This window comes from Panthera leo, chromosome D2 (assembly GCF_018350215.1).
Source record: "Panthera leo isolate Ple1 chromosome D2, P.leo_Ple1_pat1.1, whole genome shotgun sequence".
Classification (NCBI taxonomy): Eukaryota; Metazoa; Chordata; class Mammalia; order Carnivora; family Felidae; genus Panthera; species Panthera leo.
Window position 1 is genome coordinate 13,964,701 of NC_056689.1, and position 13,491 is coordinate 13,978,191.

Sequence of the window (13,491 nt, forward strand, 5' to 3'; positions counted from 1 at the left end):
TCAGGTAGGTTTTTAAAATAAAATAATAACTATTTTTTCTTCCTAGCTCTGTGATTGGTTGCGTGTTAATGAAAACTGTTTTAGGAGAGCCTCAGATTGTAGTTGCGTTGGACTTCCTGAGACGTCCTCTCTAAATGCTTACGTGAAGAACCTAGTTCAAGAGTATATGAAGTCACCTGCTTTGGAAAGTAAGTCTGAAATCATTTATATGGATTGGTATCACCAAATTGTCTTCAAAGGACTTTTAACTAGGTTTTCAGATCAAGATACACGCTTAACGAAGAAATGCGTGATTTACTGGTATCCAACTCCTATTTTCAGCCAGATGTGAATAATGGAAAGTAAAAATACGTTTCCTACTTGTACTTTATCTGTTCTAGGACTTGAGGTTTTCAAACTATTTTTGTATGTTTTAAGAAACTCGTAGGTTGCCAAAGTAGGAATTGGACACAAATTTATTCTATAATTACTGAATCTTCACAGGCTCCATACCGCCTATGTGTTTTTAGAGCCTCTGTAAGTGGAAATATTTGTAGATAAATATGGGTAGCTTTTATGTGTTTGTTTTCAAGACATCACATGTAATATGAACTGATTTTGAAAAGTAGTTTTAGAGAAAAGTTATGTTTGAAAGGGTGGTTTTGTTAGTTTTTTTCTTTTTACCAGATACTTAGCCGATATCAATTTTCCAACTTCTTTGGGGAAACGTGTAAGACTACATAAGGGAAGAACTATTAGCAGATTCATTAATTAGGATTCTTCTTACATTTCTAATGCTTCTTCATTAAAGTCGTTAGGGATAATTTGGGTAAATTACATCTTTGAATTTAACGTGTCTCAGACTAAGTTGTGTTCATGTACTGATTTCTCTGACCATGGAATAGGTTTTAAACGATCAGATAATTATCCTTCCAAAATATGTGAGTTCATCTCTTCTTCCTTCGTAGAATATTTCTCTTTTGTATTTTATTCTATGTCTAATAATTCTGTGCTGTTACTTGGAGGATTCTTTTGTTAGGCCTACAAAAGTAAATACATTTTAGTTCCTACTGCAGGAAACACACGTTAAGCTCCCTGAAATATCTATAGAACTTGTTTTATAATTTAGAGTATATAACAGTGTCAGATCTGATTAGATACTCAAAATCGGATGAAACCATATTTTTAGAATTTCTTTAATATTTCTAGAACTTAAAATATACTATTTAATATATATAACATGCTATTTTAAGTTTTTTAAAAAATTAAAACTTGATTTCAAGTGCAAAGGAAGCATTTGTGTTTGTTTTAATATTTTTGTTTGTTTGATTTTTAATGCCCTTGGCTAAGTGCCTTTATGAAGTTTAATTGACAGTTACTGGGCAGTTCTGAGACCAAATGAATAAATTCCAAAGCAAACGATATTTATCTTGAGTTTCTGAACGTAAGATACATATAATATTCACATTCATTTTTATATAAAGACTCATTGGCCAAAACACTATTTTCAGTCAGGTTCTACATCTAAAGTAGCTTTTTCTTTGGCTTTTGGTATATAGTTAGTACAGGTAGCTTTCATACTATTGATTCAGCAAGCACATATCACTTGTTTTCTATGTGCCAGGCATCGGAATTACAGAGATAAAAGCTGTATCCCTTGCCCTCAGAAGGAGCATCATCTAGCAAGGAGGTTGATAAGTAAGCAGATAATCCTAGCACAGTGCCTTGAAAGCCATAAGCACTGGGATGGGGAGCCTGTACGAGCAGTTGTCTGTTTAGAACAGGTAGACCAGCAGAGGTAGAGGGACGTCACCAGGGGGGTGATGTCTGACGTGTGAATAGAAATTAAGGTGAAAAGAGGGAAGGAGCATCCCACAAGTCTTGGATGAACTTGCGTCCGGGGAGCAGAAAGTAGGCAGACAACTATCCATCTGTGTATTTGTATATCTGTGTATCTTTCATCTGTGTATTTATGACATGGAGCTCAAGAAAGAATGGGAAGAGGTAAGGATGGATATGAGGTACACACACACACACACACACACACACACACACACACGCTCTGTTGTTCACACGATACCTAAGACAATAGGACAAAGCAACAACAAAAACCACACAGAACCAGCATCACCTACAAACAAACAAAAATGTTAAAGAACTTTCAGAAATTACAGAAAGTGCAACAGTTTGGAAATAGCACCAAAGGCTTGTCAGAACTTGGATGTGCTAAGATTAACCAGAATGTGAAATACATTTGAAGAAATTTGTACTGAAATCAAGCGGTCCTCAGAAAGGATATTTGATAGGTGAAGATTTTGAGGTTAATGTACTACTTGAAATGTAACTAAGAGGTTAATGTACTACTTGAAATGTAACTAAGAGGGGTGCCTGGGTGGCTCAGTCGGTTAAGCGTCCAACTTCAGCTCAGGTCACGATCTCACGGTCTGTGGGTTCGAGCCCCGCGTCGGGCTCTGGGCTGATGGCTCAGAGCCTGGAGTCTGCTTCCGATTTTGTGTCTCCCTCTCTCTCTGCCCCTCCCCCGTTCATGCTCTGTCTCTCTCTGTCTCAAAAATAAACGTTAAAAAAAAAAAATTAAAAAAAAAAGAAATGTAACTAAGAAATGTAGAACTATGGAATAACCCCAAAGTAGTATATTATAGTTGTACAACAAATGATAAAAACAGCTTTGAGGTATAATTGATGTATGTTAAACTGCTCATACGTAAGCTGTAGGGTGTGATGGGTTTTGACCTATGTATATATGAAACCACCAGCATAGCAAGGTGTGACGAACATAACTGTCAGGCTCAAAAGTGTTTTCGCACCCCTTTATAATTCTTACCTCCTGCTTCTACCTCTTTCTCCTCCAAGCACAGACGATCCCTGATGTGCTCTCAAGACATTGGATTAGTTTGCATTTTCTAGAATTGCACTCCGTTTTTAAAATTCACGGTGGCAAGGTTTGACTGGTGATTCAGGGCTAAGTTGCATTAAGGTGATTAATAATAGCCAGCGATTCTTTTGTTTCCTTAAAACCACTGTTGCCTCCATTTTTCTAGCTCCAGGGAGAGAAAACGGAGCATAAATAGGAATTCTCTGCCAGTTGTTTGCAGAGTATGGTTTCCAGACCAGCCATGCCAACATCACCTGGCAACTGTTTCGAAATACAAATTCTCCAGCTCTATCCCAAACCTGTTGAATCAAACTCTGGGTAGGAGCTGACCCTCTGTATTAATAAAGTCTCCAGTTATTTTGAAGTTTGAGACCCACTGCACTGAAGCATGGATCTGCTTAGTATGGTGACAAAGTACTCAGGAAGCAACCTGCCGCAAAATTCCCTGCAAAGGTGTGCCTTCCTCTGGAGGAGTAAGGCGCCCAGTTATTACTGGCCTCGTACTGTGAATTCCTTGACAGCAGAAGGCACTAAAAATCCACTAAACTTCTCATTTACAACCTTCCCTTTTGGTATCCAAGGTGAAAAATTGCTCAAGATTTCAGACAGGGTCTGTGCTTCTAGAACTGTGCTCTTGGTATTTTGCCGGAGGAAGTGAGAACTGTCAGGGTAGCCACTTTGAGGACCCAGCATGTGCTGTTCATACCCAAACGTGTAGTATTTACATCCAAAGGCTTCCTGCTCACATGCTGTGTAAGTGGAGAAGATGCTTAAGGGCCACTGCGATTTGGAAAGGTTTCCTTCTTAAATAGCACCCCCACCCCTTCCACCTCCTGTGAGGTCAAGGGTATCTGATTATATAAATGCTCTTCAAAATAGAGGGAACTTAAAAAAAAAAAGCATAGAGGGAACTGAAGAGCATATTGGCATTTGATTTCATTTTAGTCTGTGTTTATAAATGAATTTTCAGTGTAAATGTGGGATGTAAAGCATTAATGAGAAAAAATGTTGCAGAGAATAAGTTTGAATAACTCATCTTTACACTGATAAATGTGGCTTACTTAATTTTTCTAGATAGCACCAACATTGGGATTTTTTTTAATAAATATGACCAGATTTTTTATTGACAGCAACTAAGTGCCATTTATAAGATTTTTTAAAATATCTAACAAAGTTTTTCCTTTTGTTGTATTTTTTAACTGAGTTCTCCTACATGCAAGCATGTTTTTACTGTTGTCCATCTTCTGTACTATTCCAATAAATTTGTATCAAAATAAATTATCCCCAAAATATATTAGAGTGTTTAAGAAAATGGTTTAAGTATTTAAACTCCTGGGCTGGAAAACTAGATCTCTTGCCAAAAACTTTCTTGGAAATTGAGGTGAAAAGTGTGACCTCACTATAGTAATATACCACGAATAAAGAAGAAATCTTCTCTTCATGCCTTATTTTAATTTAACTGGCTTTCAGAGATGGGAAATACTCATTTTATCTGTTAACCATGTTCTCTCTTCCAAAACTTATTCTAGAAACTTTGCATGTATTTTTATAATAAACCCAAGGAAAGTCTTATTTGTTAGCTTGATTTCATAGAAGGTGACCTAAACTTTTTTTTTTTTTTTTAAAGTGTAGTTGACACACAGTGTTAGGTTAGTTTCAGCATAGACCTAAGTTTTCTGAGAGGATAAGCAGTTAGTTATTCCAGGGTGCCACAGCTAACGAGCACAGGACTCGGGTTCAGATGCGGGTCTGAGGCTCCAGAGCCTTTGTGTCCATACCTATTCCATCCTCCTCCTGGTTGCATTTTAGGGAATTTTCTTCTCTCAACTGAAATACTAGAATTGTCTCTTAACCCATCCACTTGAATCTCCTCTTGCTTCCCCTACAGTCTGTCTCCCACATTGTGCCTGGAGAAATCTGTTCAAACTACTAATTTGGATCTACAGATGTTTCCTCCCTTTGTTTTATATGCCTTCACTTTAACCTCCAGTGGCTTCCCTTGCCTTTAGGGTCAAGACAGGAATTCTTTGCATGGCCTGCTCAGTCTTCTGGTCTCTTCCCTGGCTGTTTCTGCAACCTCATCTTTGGCACTCCTCGCACTTGTGAGTCCCTGCTGCATGGGCGCCCCTCTATCTCCTGGAGCATGGCTTGCTTCAGAGGACCCTTGATGTGCTCTTCCTAACTTGGGAAGGCCTTGCATCCCTTCAACTACTGTACTCTTTCCCAGCCTTTGTGCTCAGCCTACTCGTTCTTCAGGGGACTTTCTCTTTACTGCCCAGAGAGAGGAGGGCATAGCCTCCTAGTGTGCACTTCCCTCGTGACATTTTATACCAGTCACTACAGTTGTCATTTTACATTTCATTGTTCTTTGACGAATGTTTTTCTCCTCTAAGGCAACGTAGATTCCGTTAGCACAGGAGCCATTGTGTCTTCAGCACCTAGGTCAGCTCCTTTATCTGTGTGCTGCTGAAGGCATTGGTTTTGTTTTATTTATTTTTTAATGTTTATTTTTGAGAGAGAGAGAGAGAGAGAGAGAGCGCGAGCGTGAGCAGGAGAGGGGCAGAGAGAGAGAGAGAGGGAGACACAGAATCTGAAGCAGGCTCCAGGCTCTAAGCTGTCAGCACAGAGCCCGATGCAGGGCTCGAACACACGAACTGTGAGATCATGACCTGAGCTGAAGTGGGATGCTTAGCTCACTGAGCCACTCAGGTGCCCCTGTTTGTTTGTATTTAAACACGTATAACGATGAGCTATACTGTAAGGTGTTGTCCTGCATTTCATCTCAGCTCTTATAATCTGATATTGATAAGACATAATCATTTGGCTGTTTTGTTTTGAAACCTCATCTTTGAAGGATTTTGTTAACACTTTGCAAACCTTGACTATTATTATTCAAGCAGGAGAAAACTGCTTTATGCCTGACTGGTTTGAAGCCAAGCTTGTTGCAATGATGGTCTTGTTGGCTGTAGATGTGGAAGGAATGAAGTCTCAATACAGGTAAGTGTTTCCAAGCTAAAAAAAAAAAAAAGGCTAATCAAATTTATGGTACCTGTTCAGACTTTTCCATGATTATTTGTATGGAGTTGATCACAGGGTATTAAAAGAAGAAACTAGAGCATTGTCAGTACACTAAAGAAATGCCTAAAATTAACAATAAATTAATATGAATGGGGGCCTTATTAGGCTTTTAGGTTAGTAAGTTCAGCTGTTCGAGAAGGTCAGAAACACTATATACAGTAATCACTGGTTTTATATAAGAATATTAGAACAGATTTTAAGATTCTCACATATGATTGGGTAAAGAAATTTACTGGGTTGGTCAAACCCAACACATTTGTAAAACGTGTACTTTTTATTAATGTAATAAAGATAAAGCAGTCTCATTTATATTTTGAAAATGTGCACAGATCGGTTCTCACCAGATTATGATTGTTGCAGAAAGCAACTTCCACTTGCTAGTGTGTTTGCATGATATGCAGTTAATTCGATTAACATCAAATCTCTTTTCTAGACAAAGCTTTAGTACTAAAGTTGGTTATGATGTTTTTTTTTATAAATCCTTAATTCTTTGTATTTTTTGTTAACATCTCATTTCCTTGGCTAGCATATGTTTGTTTTGTTTTGTTTTTAAATTATTGTAGCAGGGTCTCAGCATGTTAATTTCCGAATGAATTGGGTGTAGGATTCCCTTTATACTTGTGCTTAAAGTTGAGTGTGGAACGTTCTTCCCTGTGCTTTCTTTGTGAGTGCAATGCTGTACTCCCTGAGAAAGCACAGACTGGAGAGGTCAGCGAAGAGGCCGGAGGGAGAGGTCAGTCCTAACAGGTGCTACGTGTCTGCATCATCTATAAGACTAATTCTGTCTAACTGAATCCATTAGTTATATAACCAGTTCCGCAAGTTATAGATGGAAACGAATTTCTTCATGGTTTTGAAATGCTTGATTTGGGCATGTCTTTTAATATCTAGTGAAAAGCGGAGAACACAGAATGTATTAAGGATATTCTTAGATCCTCTTCTGGAATCCCTTATGAAGTTGGGCACAAATGCCTACATGCCCTTGCTGAAAACTGACAGATGCCTGCAGTTGCTGGTGAAGTTATTGCACACTTGCATGTTGAAAGGTTCCAGTACCCAAGATGGTGAGGACAAATAGTTTCTGTTGGTGTCTTGCTTGGTATATTGTTGGTGTTTGGAATGAGAGGACATTCCTGCCTCTTTGAAATAAGAGGATTACTTTATGCATTCACCAGATATCGACTATTTCCCGGTGGTACTGGGGATCCAGCAGTGAAGGTACAAGCCCCCTGCCCTCATGGAGCTGAAACATAGCCTTTACATATGTGCCAGTTACTGTTGATTTTACAACCTGATCTTCTTTGCTTGTCTTTTTTTTTTTCCCATTTATGCTCAGTCATTGATTTCCAGACCATGAAAATGATCCCTATTTCATATATGTTACAGCAAGATCCCTTTCTCATGGCCACTATGATAGATGTTGCAGAAATTAAGCTAAAGCGTGAGAATGGTAGTCATTTTACAAAGAGTTGTTTTCAAATACGTTGGTCTTGACAGTACCTTTTCTTTTTTTTTAATCTTTATTTTTCAGAGAGAGAGAGAGAGAGCACGAGCAGGGACAGGGGGCAGAGAGAGAGGGAGACACAGAATCTGAAGCAGGCTCCAGGCTCTGAGCTGTCAGCACAGAGCCAAATGCAGGGCTTGAACCCATGAACCATGAAATCATGACCTGAGCCGAAGTCAGATGCTGAACTGACTGAGCCACCCAGGTGCCCCTCTAAGTACCTTTTTTTTTTTTTTTTTAATTTTTTTTTTTTTTAACATTTATTTTTGAGACAGAGAGAGACAGAGCATGAATGGGGGAGGGTCAGAGAGAGGGAGACACAGAATCCAAAGAGGCTCCAGGCTCTGAGCTGTCAGCACAGAGCCCGACGCGGGGCTCGAACTCACGGATGGCGAGATCATGACCTGAGCTGAAGTCGGCCGCTTAACCGACAGAGGCACGCAGGCGCCCCTCTAAGTACCTTTTAAGTAGAAAATAATTCATACAGAAAGTGTGGTGGTAATGGAAACGTTGAGTTCGTCTCTCCTTAAACAAAGATATATGCAGAACAGTAGCTGGAAACCACAGACACTAGAGACAAGAATATTCATGGATGAGCCTTGATTCCCAATCCGTTCTCACCATTTAGAAATTTTAGAAATTTGCTGTGTGAAAATCCTAGAGAAGCGCTGCTGTGAGGCTAAGCCTGAGGAAAACACTAATGGGATTATATTTTAACGTGTGCCTGTGAACTTTTAAAGCCAGTTTCCAAATTCTGATATTTTTGATACTGGCAGGAGAATCAGGTGCTGGACGCATGTAATGGTAACTTTTTATAAGCTTTTCAACTCGCTAAGGCCATAAATTTGGGTTCCTTTGACATGTGTTGACTGTTTGTACTAAGGTCAGTGCTTTCAAGTGCAGGACTGGGTCATAGGCACCATTTGGAAAACTGTGGTATTTGACACAGACACGAGTGTGTGATGTTATATGTAAGTTACGATGCCCGATAATCAAACACCTGTGAACTTACTACCCAAGCTAAGAACGATGTTACCTGTTACCCCCCAGTCCCCTCTGTTTGCCTCCTAATTTTGACTTTTGTCTTTATCACTTCCGTGCACTTTAAAAAATGGGTTTATTTCATCTGTAGATATTCCTCAACAACGTACTGTCCAGTTTTCCTGCTTTTGAGCTTTACAGAAATGTCACTTCACCGTAGGAAGTCTTCTGTAACTTTTGCCACTTCACGTGTTTCTAAGCTTCCTCCACATCCTTTGTTAGACTTCGTCACTTTCCCCGTTGTGTAATCTTTCGTATGATGGCACCACTATTTATGCGCTTTCCTAGTGCTGGACGTTGGAGTGTAGCTATGACTGTCACATGTGTGCTGCCACCAACACGTGTCTGCATGTCTTGTGGGCCTGGGTGTGTCTCTCTCCAGCGTTGTGTACTGGTTCCTAGGGTACGTGCACATTCAGCTTTATAAGGTCGTGAAAAGTGTCTTTCTTTCCAGCTTCGCGTCCCTAAATGTGTACACGCTTTATATTCTTTCCCGCAGAATGTCAGTGTTCCTGTTGTACCTCAGGCATATCTCTCTTTACGTCACCAAGGAAGAGCCAGGGAAATACTGTCTGATTTTGATAGCCGTTGGCTTCCATTTGACTGGTAAACCATATCAAGCTTCGTTAACTGTAACTAGACCTTAATCCTGAAAGATTTCGTTTATGAAGGAAGAGGAAAATAGAAAAGAGTTATTTCCATTTTATAAATGAGGAACCAGTCTGGGAATTAATTACCAGTACCAGGGGCAGTGAAGAAATAAGGGTAAAGTCAGAAATACCCAGGTAGACTTACTGTGAGCTGCTGGGATTGAGGCTTGGCAGTATGCTCTTTGGGGCAACTTTGACCGAATTGTGTTTTAAATCATTTATTTAAAGTTTGTTTATTTGTTGTGGAGAGAGGGAGAGCGAGCGCAAGTGGGGGAAGGGCAGAGAGAGAGGGAGAGAGAATCCCAAGCAGGCTCCTCAGTGCCAGTGTAGAGCCCAATGCGGGGCTCAATCTCATGACCCTGGGATCCTGACCTGAGCTGAAATCAAGGAATTGGACACCCAACTGACTGAGCACTGAGGTGCCCCGTGTTTAAAATTTTTTAAATTTGGGGCCCGTGGGTGGCTCAGTCAGTTAAGCATCAAGTGGAAGCAAGTGGGAGAGGGGCAGAGAGAGAAGGAGACAGAATCCCACGCAGGCTCCACGCTATCAGCACGGAGCCCGACGTGGGGCTCCAACTCAAAAACTGTGAGATCATGACCTGAGCCAAAATCCAAGAGTTGGACGCTCAACTAGCTGAGCCACCCAGGCGCCCCTGTTGATTTTTTTTTTTTTCCAATTTCCTTCCTGTTTTTTGTTTGCTTCTGTCTGCTTGCTTTTAGTTTATTTTGCCTATTTAAAAAAAAATTAAGGTGGAAGTTTAGGTTGTAGATTTTAGGTCTTTTTGAAAATGACCTCTCATGCTATGATTTTTTTTTTTTTTTAAGTTTTGCTTTAACTGCATCCCAAAACTTTTGGTGTGTTGTATTTCAGTGCAAAGTATTTTCTAACTTTTCTTGAGACTCTCTCTTTTACTCATGAATCACTTAGAAATGTGTTTGGAGGTTTTCTTATCATCTTTCTGTTATTTTTACTCTATTCTAGGCAGCGAGCATACTTTGTACGCTTTTCAGTTTTTACAACTTCATTAAGGTTTGTTTTATGATCTAGGGTGTGGTCTGTCTTAGCTACTGTTCCACGTGTACCTGGAAAAAATGTGTATTCTGCCGTTGGTGGGTGGAGTGTCCTATAAATGTCAGATCCAAGACTTATGTGGTGCATCTCAATTTTATATACTTGATGTGTCTGTTTCCTCTGTTACTGAGAGGGGAGTGCTGGAGTCCTCAGGTCTGAGTTTGAGTTTGCCTCTTTTCCTTTCTAGTTCTGTTGGTTTGGCGTCCTGTATTTTGCAGTTCTGTTGTTAGGTGCCTATGTGTTCATGTTGAGAAGAGTGTGTTTTCTTGGTGAGTTGACTCTTTCCTCAATATGTAATACCCCTTTTTATCCCTGGTTATTTCCTCTACTCTGAAGTCTAGTTTGCCTGGTAGTGATATAACCACTCCTACTTCCTTCGGATTAGAATTTGCATAGTATTATTCCCTGGCTTTTTTACTTTTATTCTATTCACATCCTTAGATTTGAAGTGAATTTCTTACAGACAGCATATGTCATGATTTTTTGGCCATTCAGACACTGTCTTTTAGTTGGTGTAGACTATTCGCATTTAATGTAATTACATATATGTTTGGGTTTAGGTCTGTCATTTTATTTTTTGTGTTCTGTTTATTCCCGTTTTTCATTTCCGTCTTTCCCTCTTTTGGCTTGTTTTGGGCAGTTTGAACATTACTTCATATTCCATTTTAATTTACCCATTGTGTTTTTTACTAAACATCTAAAGCTTTGTGTGTGTGTTTGTGTGTGATTGCTATAGGGATTACAGTGTGCATACCTAACACTCTGTTTAGAATTAATGTTTTACTGCTTGAAATGAATGTAGAAACTTGACCACCGTATGGACTCCCTTTGCCCCTTTCTCCCCCATGTATTATAGCTGTCTTCTATCTGCATTTACTGAAAACTGCCAGACAATGTTAGAATTTTTGCTTTTAACCATCAAAGAGATTTTAAAGATTTCATGAGTGTAGCCTATTGTATTTACCTAGATGTTTGTGGTTTCTTTTGCTTTTCTTTCATCCCTGATGCCCCGTGTTTTCCTGGGGCATCATATACTTTGTGTTTGAAAAACAGCTTTTAGCATTTCTTTTGGAACAGGTTTGCTGCCAGTGAATTCTTAGTTTTTTTTTTTTTTCATCTGAGAGTGTCTTTATTTCACCTTTTGAGGAATATTTTACTGGATATAAAATTCTGGTTTGACGGGTCTTTTAGCAATTTAAAAATACTGCATTTGCTTCTGGCTGCCATTAGAATTCTCTGGTAATTCCAAGTGTTCTTTGCGTAGGTAGTAACACTGTTTTTCTCTGCTTTCAAGGTTGTTTCTTTGTCTTCAGTTTTTAAGCAGTTTGGTTATACTCTATCATATTGCATATGATTTATTTTATTTTGTTGGTCTGTTTTCAAGTTCACAAACTCTTTTTTCTTGCATCTCCTTTCTGTTATTGTTCCCATGCAGTGAGTTTTTAAAATTACAGTAATTGTACTTTTCAACTACAAAATTCCTATTTGGTTTTTGTGTATATCTTACATTTCTTTGCTGAGACTTTCTATTTTCCCATAAGTTTCCAGAGGGTGTATTGATTGATTGTTGAAGCATTTTATCATTAGCTGCTTGGGAGTCTTTGTCAGATTATTCTAGAGTCTGCATCATCTTGTTGGCTTTTGTAGATTGTCTTTTCCCTCGTGGGGTAGGAACTTCCTGATGCTTCATGTGCCCTCTTGTTTTGGATCGTATCCTAGAGATTTTGAATATCGTGTTAGGAGACTCTGGGTCTTGTTTACATCCTGTGGAGAACGTTGATATTCTTGTGTCGATGACAATCAGCTTCAGGTTCAGCCCCAATTCCTGATGTCCCATCTTCTGTGCACGTTCGTTCTGCTGTCACTTTTGTTTTCCGATCCTTTGTCGTGTGGTCTTGACCTTGACATGTGATCCTCCCAGTGGCCAGTCTGGGACGTGGGCAGCTGTCTCTCTGTTAGTTGAGTTCCGAAAGTCTTTGGGATGCTGCTTAGTAGCCGGTCCATGCAGGGCAGCTCGGGGGGAGCCCAGCAGTTCACAGACCACTTTCTGGGGCTATTTACCTGAGTACCTCTCTCTCAGGAATCTCCTAAGGACTCATTGTCTGCTCCTCTGGGGTTCCCCCCTTTTCATTCTCTGATGAGAAAGTTAGGGCCCATCAGGCTGCCTGCTTTCTTGACTGCTCCTGCACGTGGTTCCAGTCTGCAGGAAGACCAAGGTCACTGTGTGTGGTGTTACTGCTTTCTGAATCCCTCCACTACTTTCTGCCTTGTAGAGTCTCCACATAGCTGCTCAGTTATTCAGTCTGGGTTTTATAGTGAGAGAGGCTGGTGTGTCCCTGTTCCATCTTATCCAGAACTAAAACTCCTAAATGAGTTTTAAGGTGAATTAAAGATTTCCCCATAATACTAATGACTGTTGTTTTATTGGAATTCAGTTTTGGTTAGTGATTCACTCACGTGCTTAACATAGATGTACTTTTACTAGAAAATCTGGCATTTTTCTTGTACCGAGGAACTTAACATCTGTCATTCAGCTGCACACTTTTTTTCCTGTACAGATGAGGTGTCTACTCTTCTTCAGAACTTTGTCATGTCTACTGCAGAGAGCATTTCTGAATTTATTCTCCGACGGCTTACCATGAATGAACTGAGTAGTGTAAGTATTCCTAGGAGTCACTTTTCATTCTTTTCGTCAATATTTGAGTGATTACTTACTGGCAGGCATTGTATTAAATCGAGAAAACTAATGTGATAGTTTCTGGAGAAGACACCTTAGGAAGCAGAAAAAAACACAAGCTTCGGAGTCTCCTCCTTACTTTCATTCCATCTGAGTCATAACCAAGTCCTTGGGAAAGTTATGTAGCTTTTCTGAGCCTTAGTTTCCTCATCTGCAAGATGGAGATAATACATCTACTTCCCAGGGGCTAGGGAGTTTTGCATGGTGTAACATATCTGGAATATTTAGCATATTCGATGTGTATTTGGTTTGTAGGATCCAGAGATTCTGATTTGGGATGTTTGGGGTGGGACCAGGTAATAGTCCATGTATGTTTCCAAAGCTCTGCAAGTGATTCTGAAACACAGAGTAGAAAGCAGTCAGTTCTGAGGTAAGCGTCCTCCTTACCTGCTCTGTCTCTATTCTCCACAGACTGTTCCTTCTAGGACAGCTGAGAAAAATAACACCCGAAACTAATATAACACTGTATGTTAACTATGCTGGAATTAAAAAAAAGGAAAGAAAGTAATTTCCCTTTTTCTTCAAGAATATTTTGAA

The 13,491-nt window shown here is 39.6% G+C and overlaps 1 protein-coding gene across 2 annotated transcripts in view; it reads left to right on the forward strand.

The window, feature by feature from the left end:
- TARBP1 (TAR (HIV-1) RNA binding protein 1) overlaps positions 1–13,491 on the forward strand; it is a 90,671-nt gene that overhangs the window by 24,690 nt on the left and 52,490 nt on the right. For both annotated transcript variants that reach the window (XM_042907750.1, XM_042907751.1), the window contains exons 10-13: positions 47–188; positions 5,770–5,869; positions 6,842–7,014; positions 12,776–12,873. In XM_042907750.1, the coding sequence (XP_042763684.1) occupies positions 47–188; positions 5,770–5,869; positions 6,842–7,014; positions 12,776–12,873 (513 nt within the window). The remainder of the gene's footprint in view (positions 1–46; positions 189–5,769; positions 5,870–6,841; positions 7,015–12,775; positions 12,874–13,491) is intronic.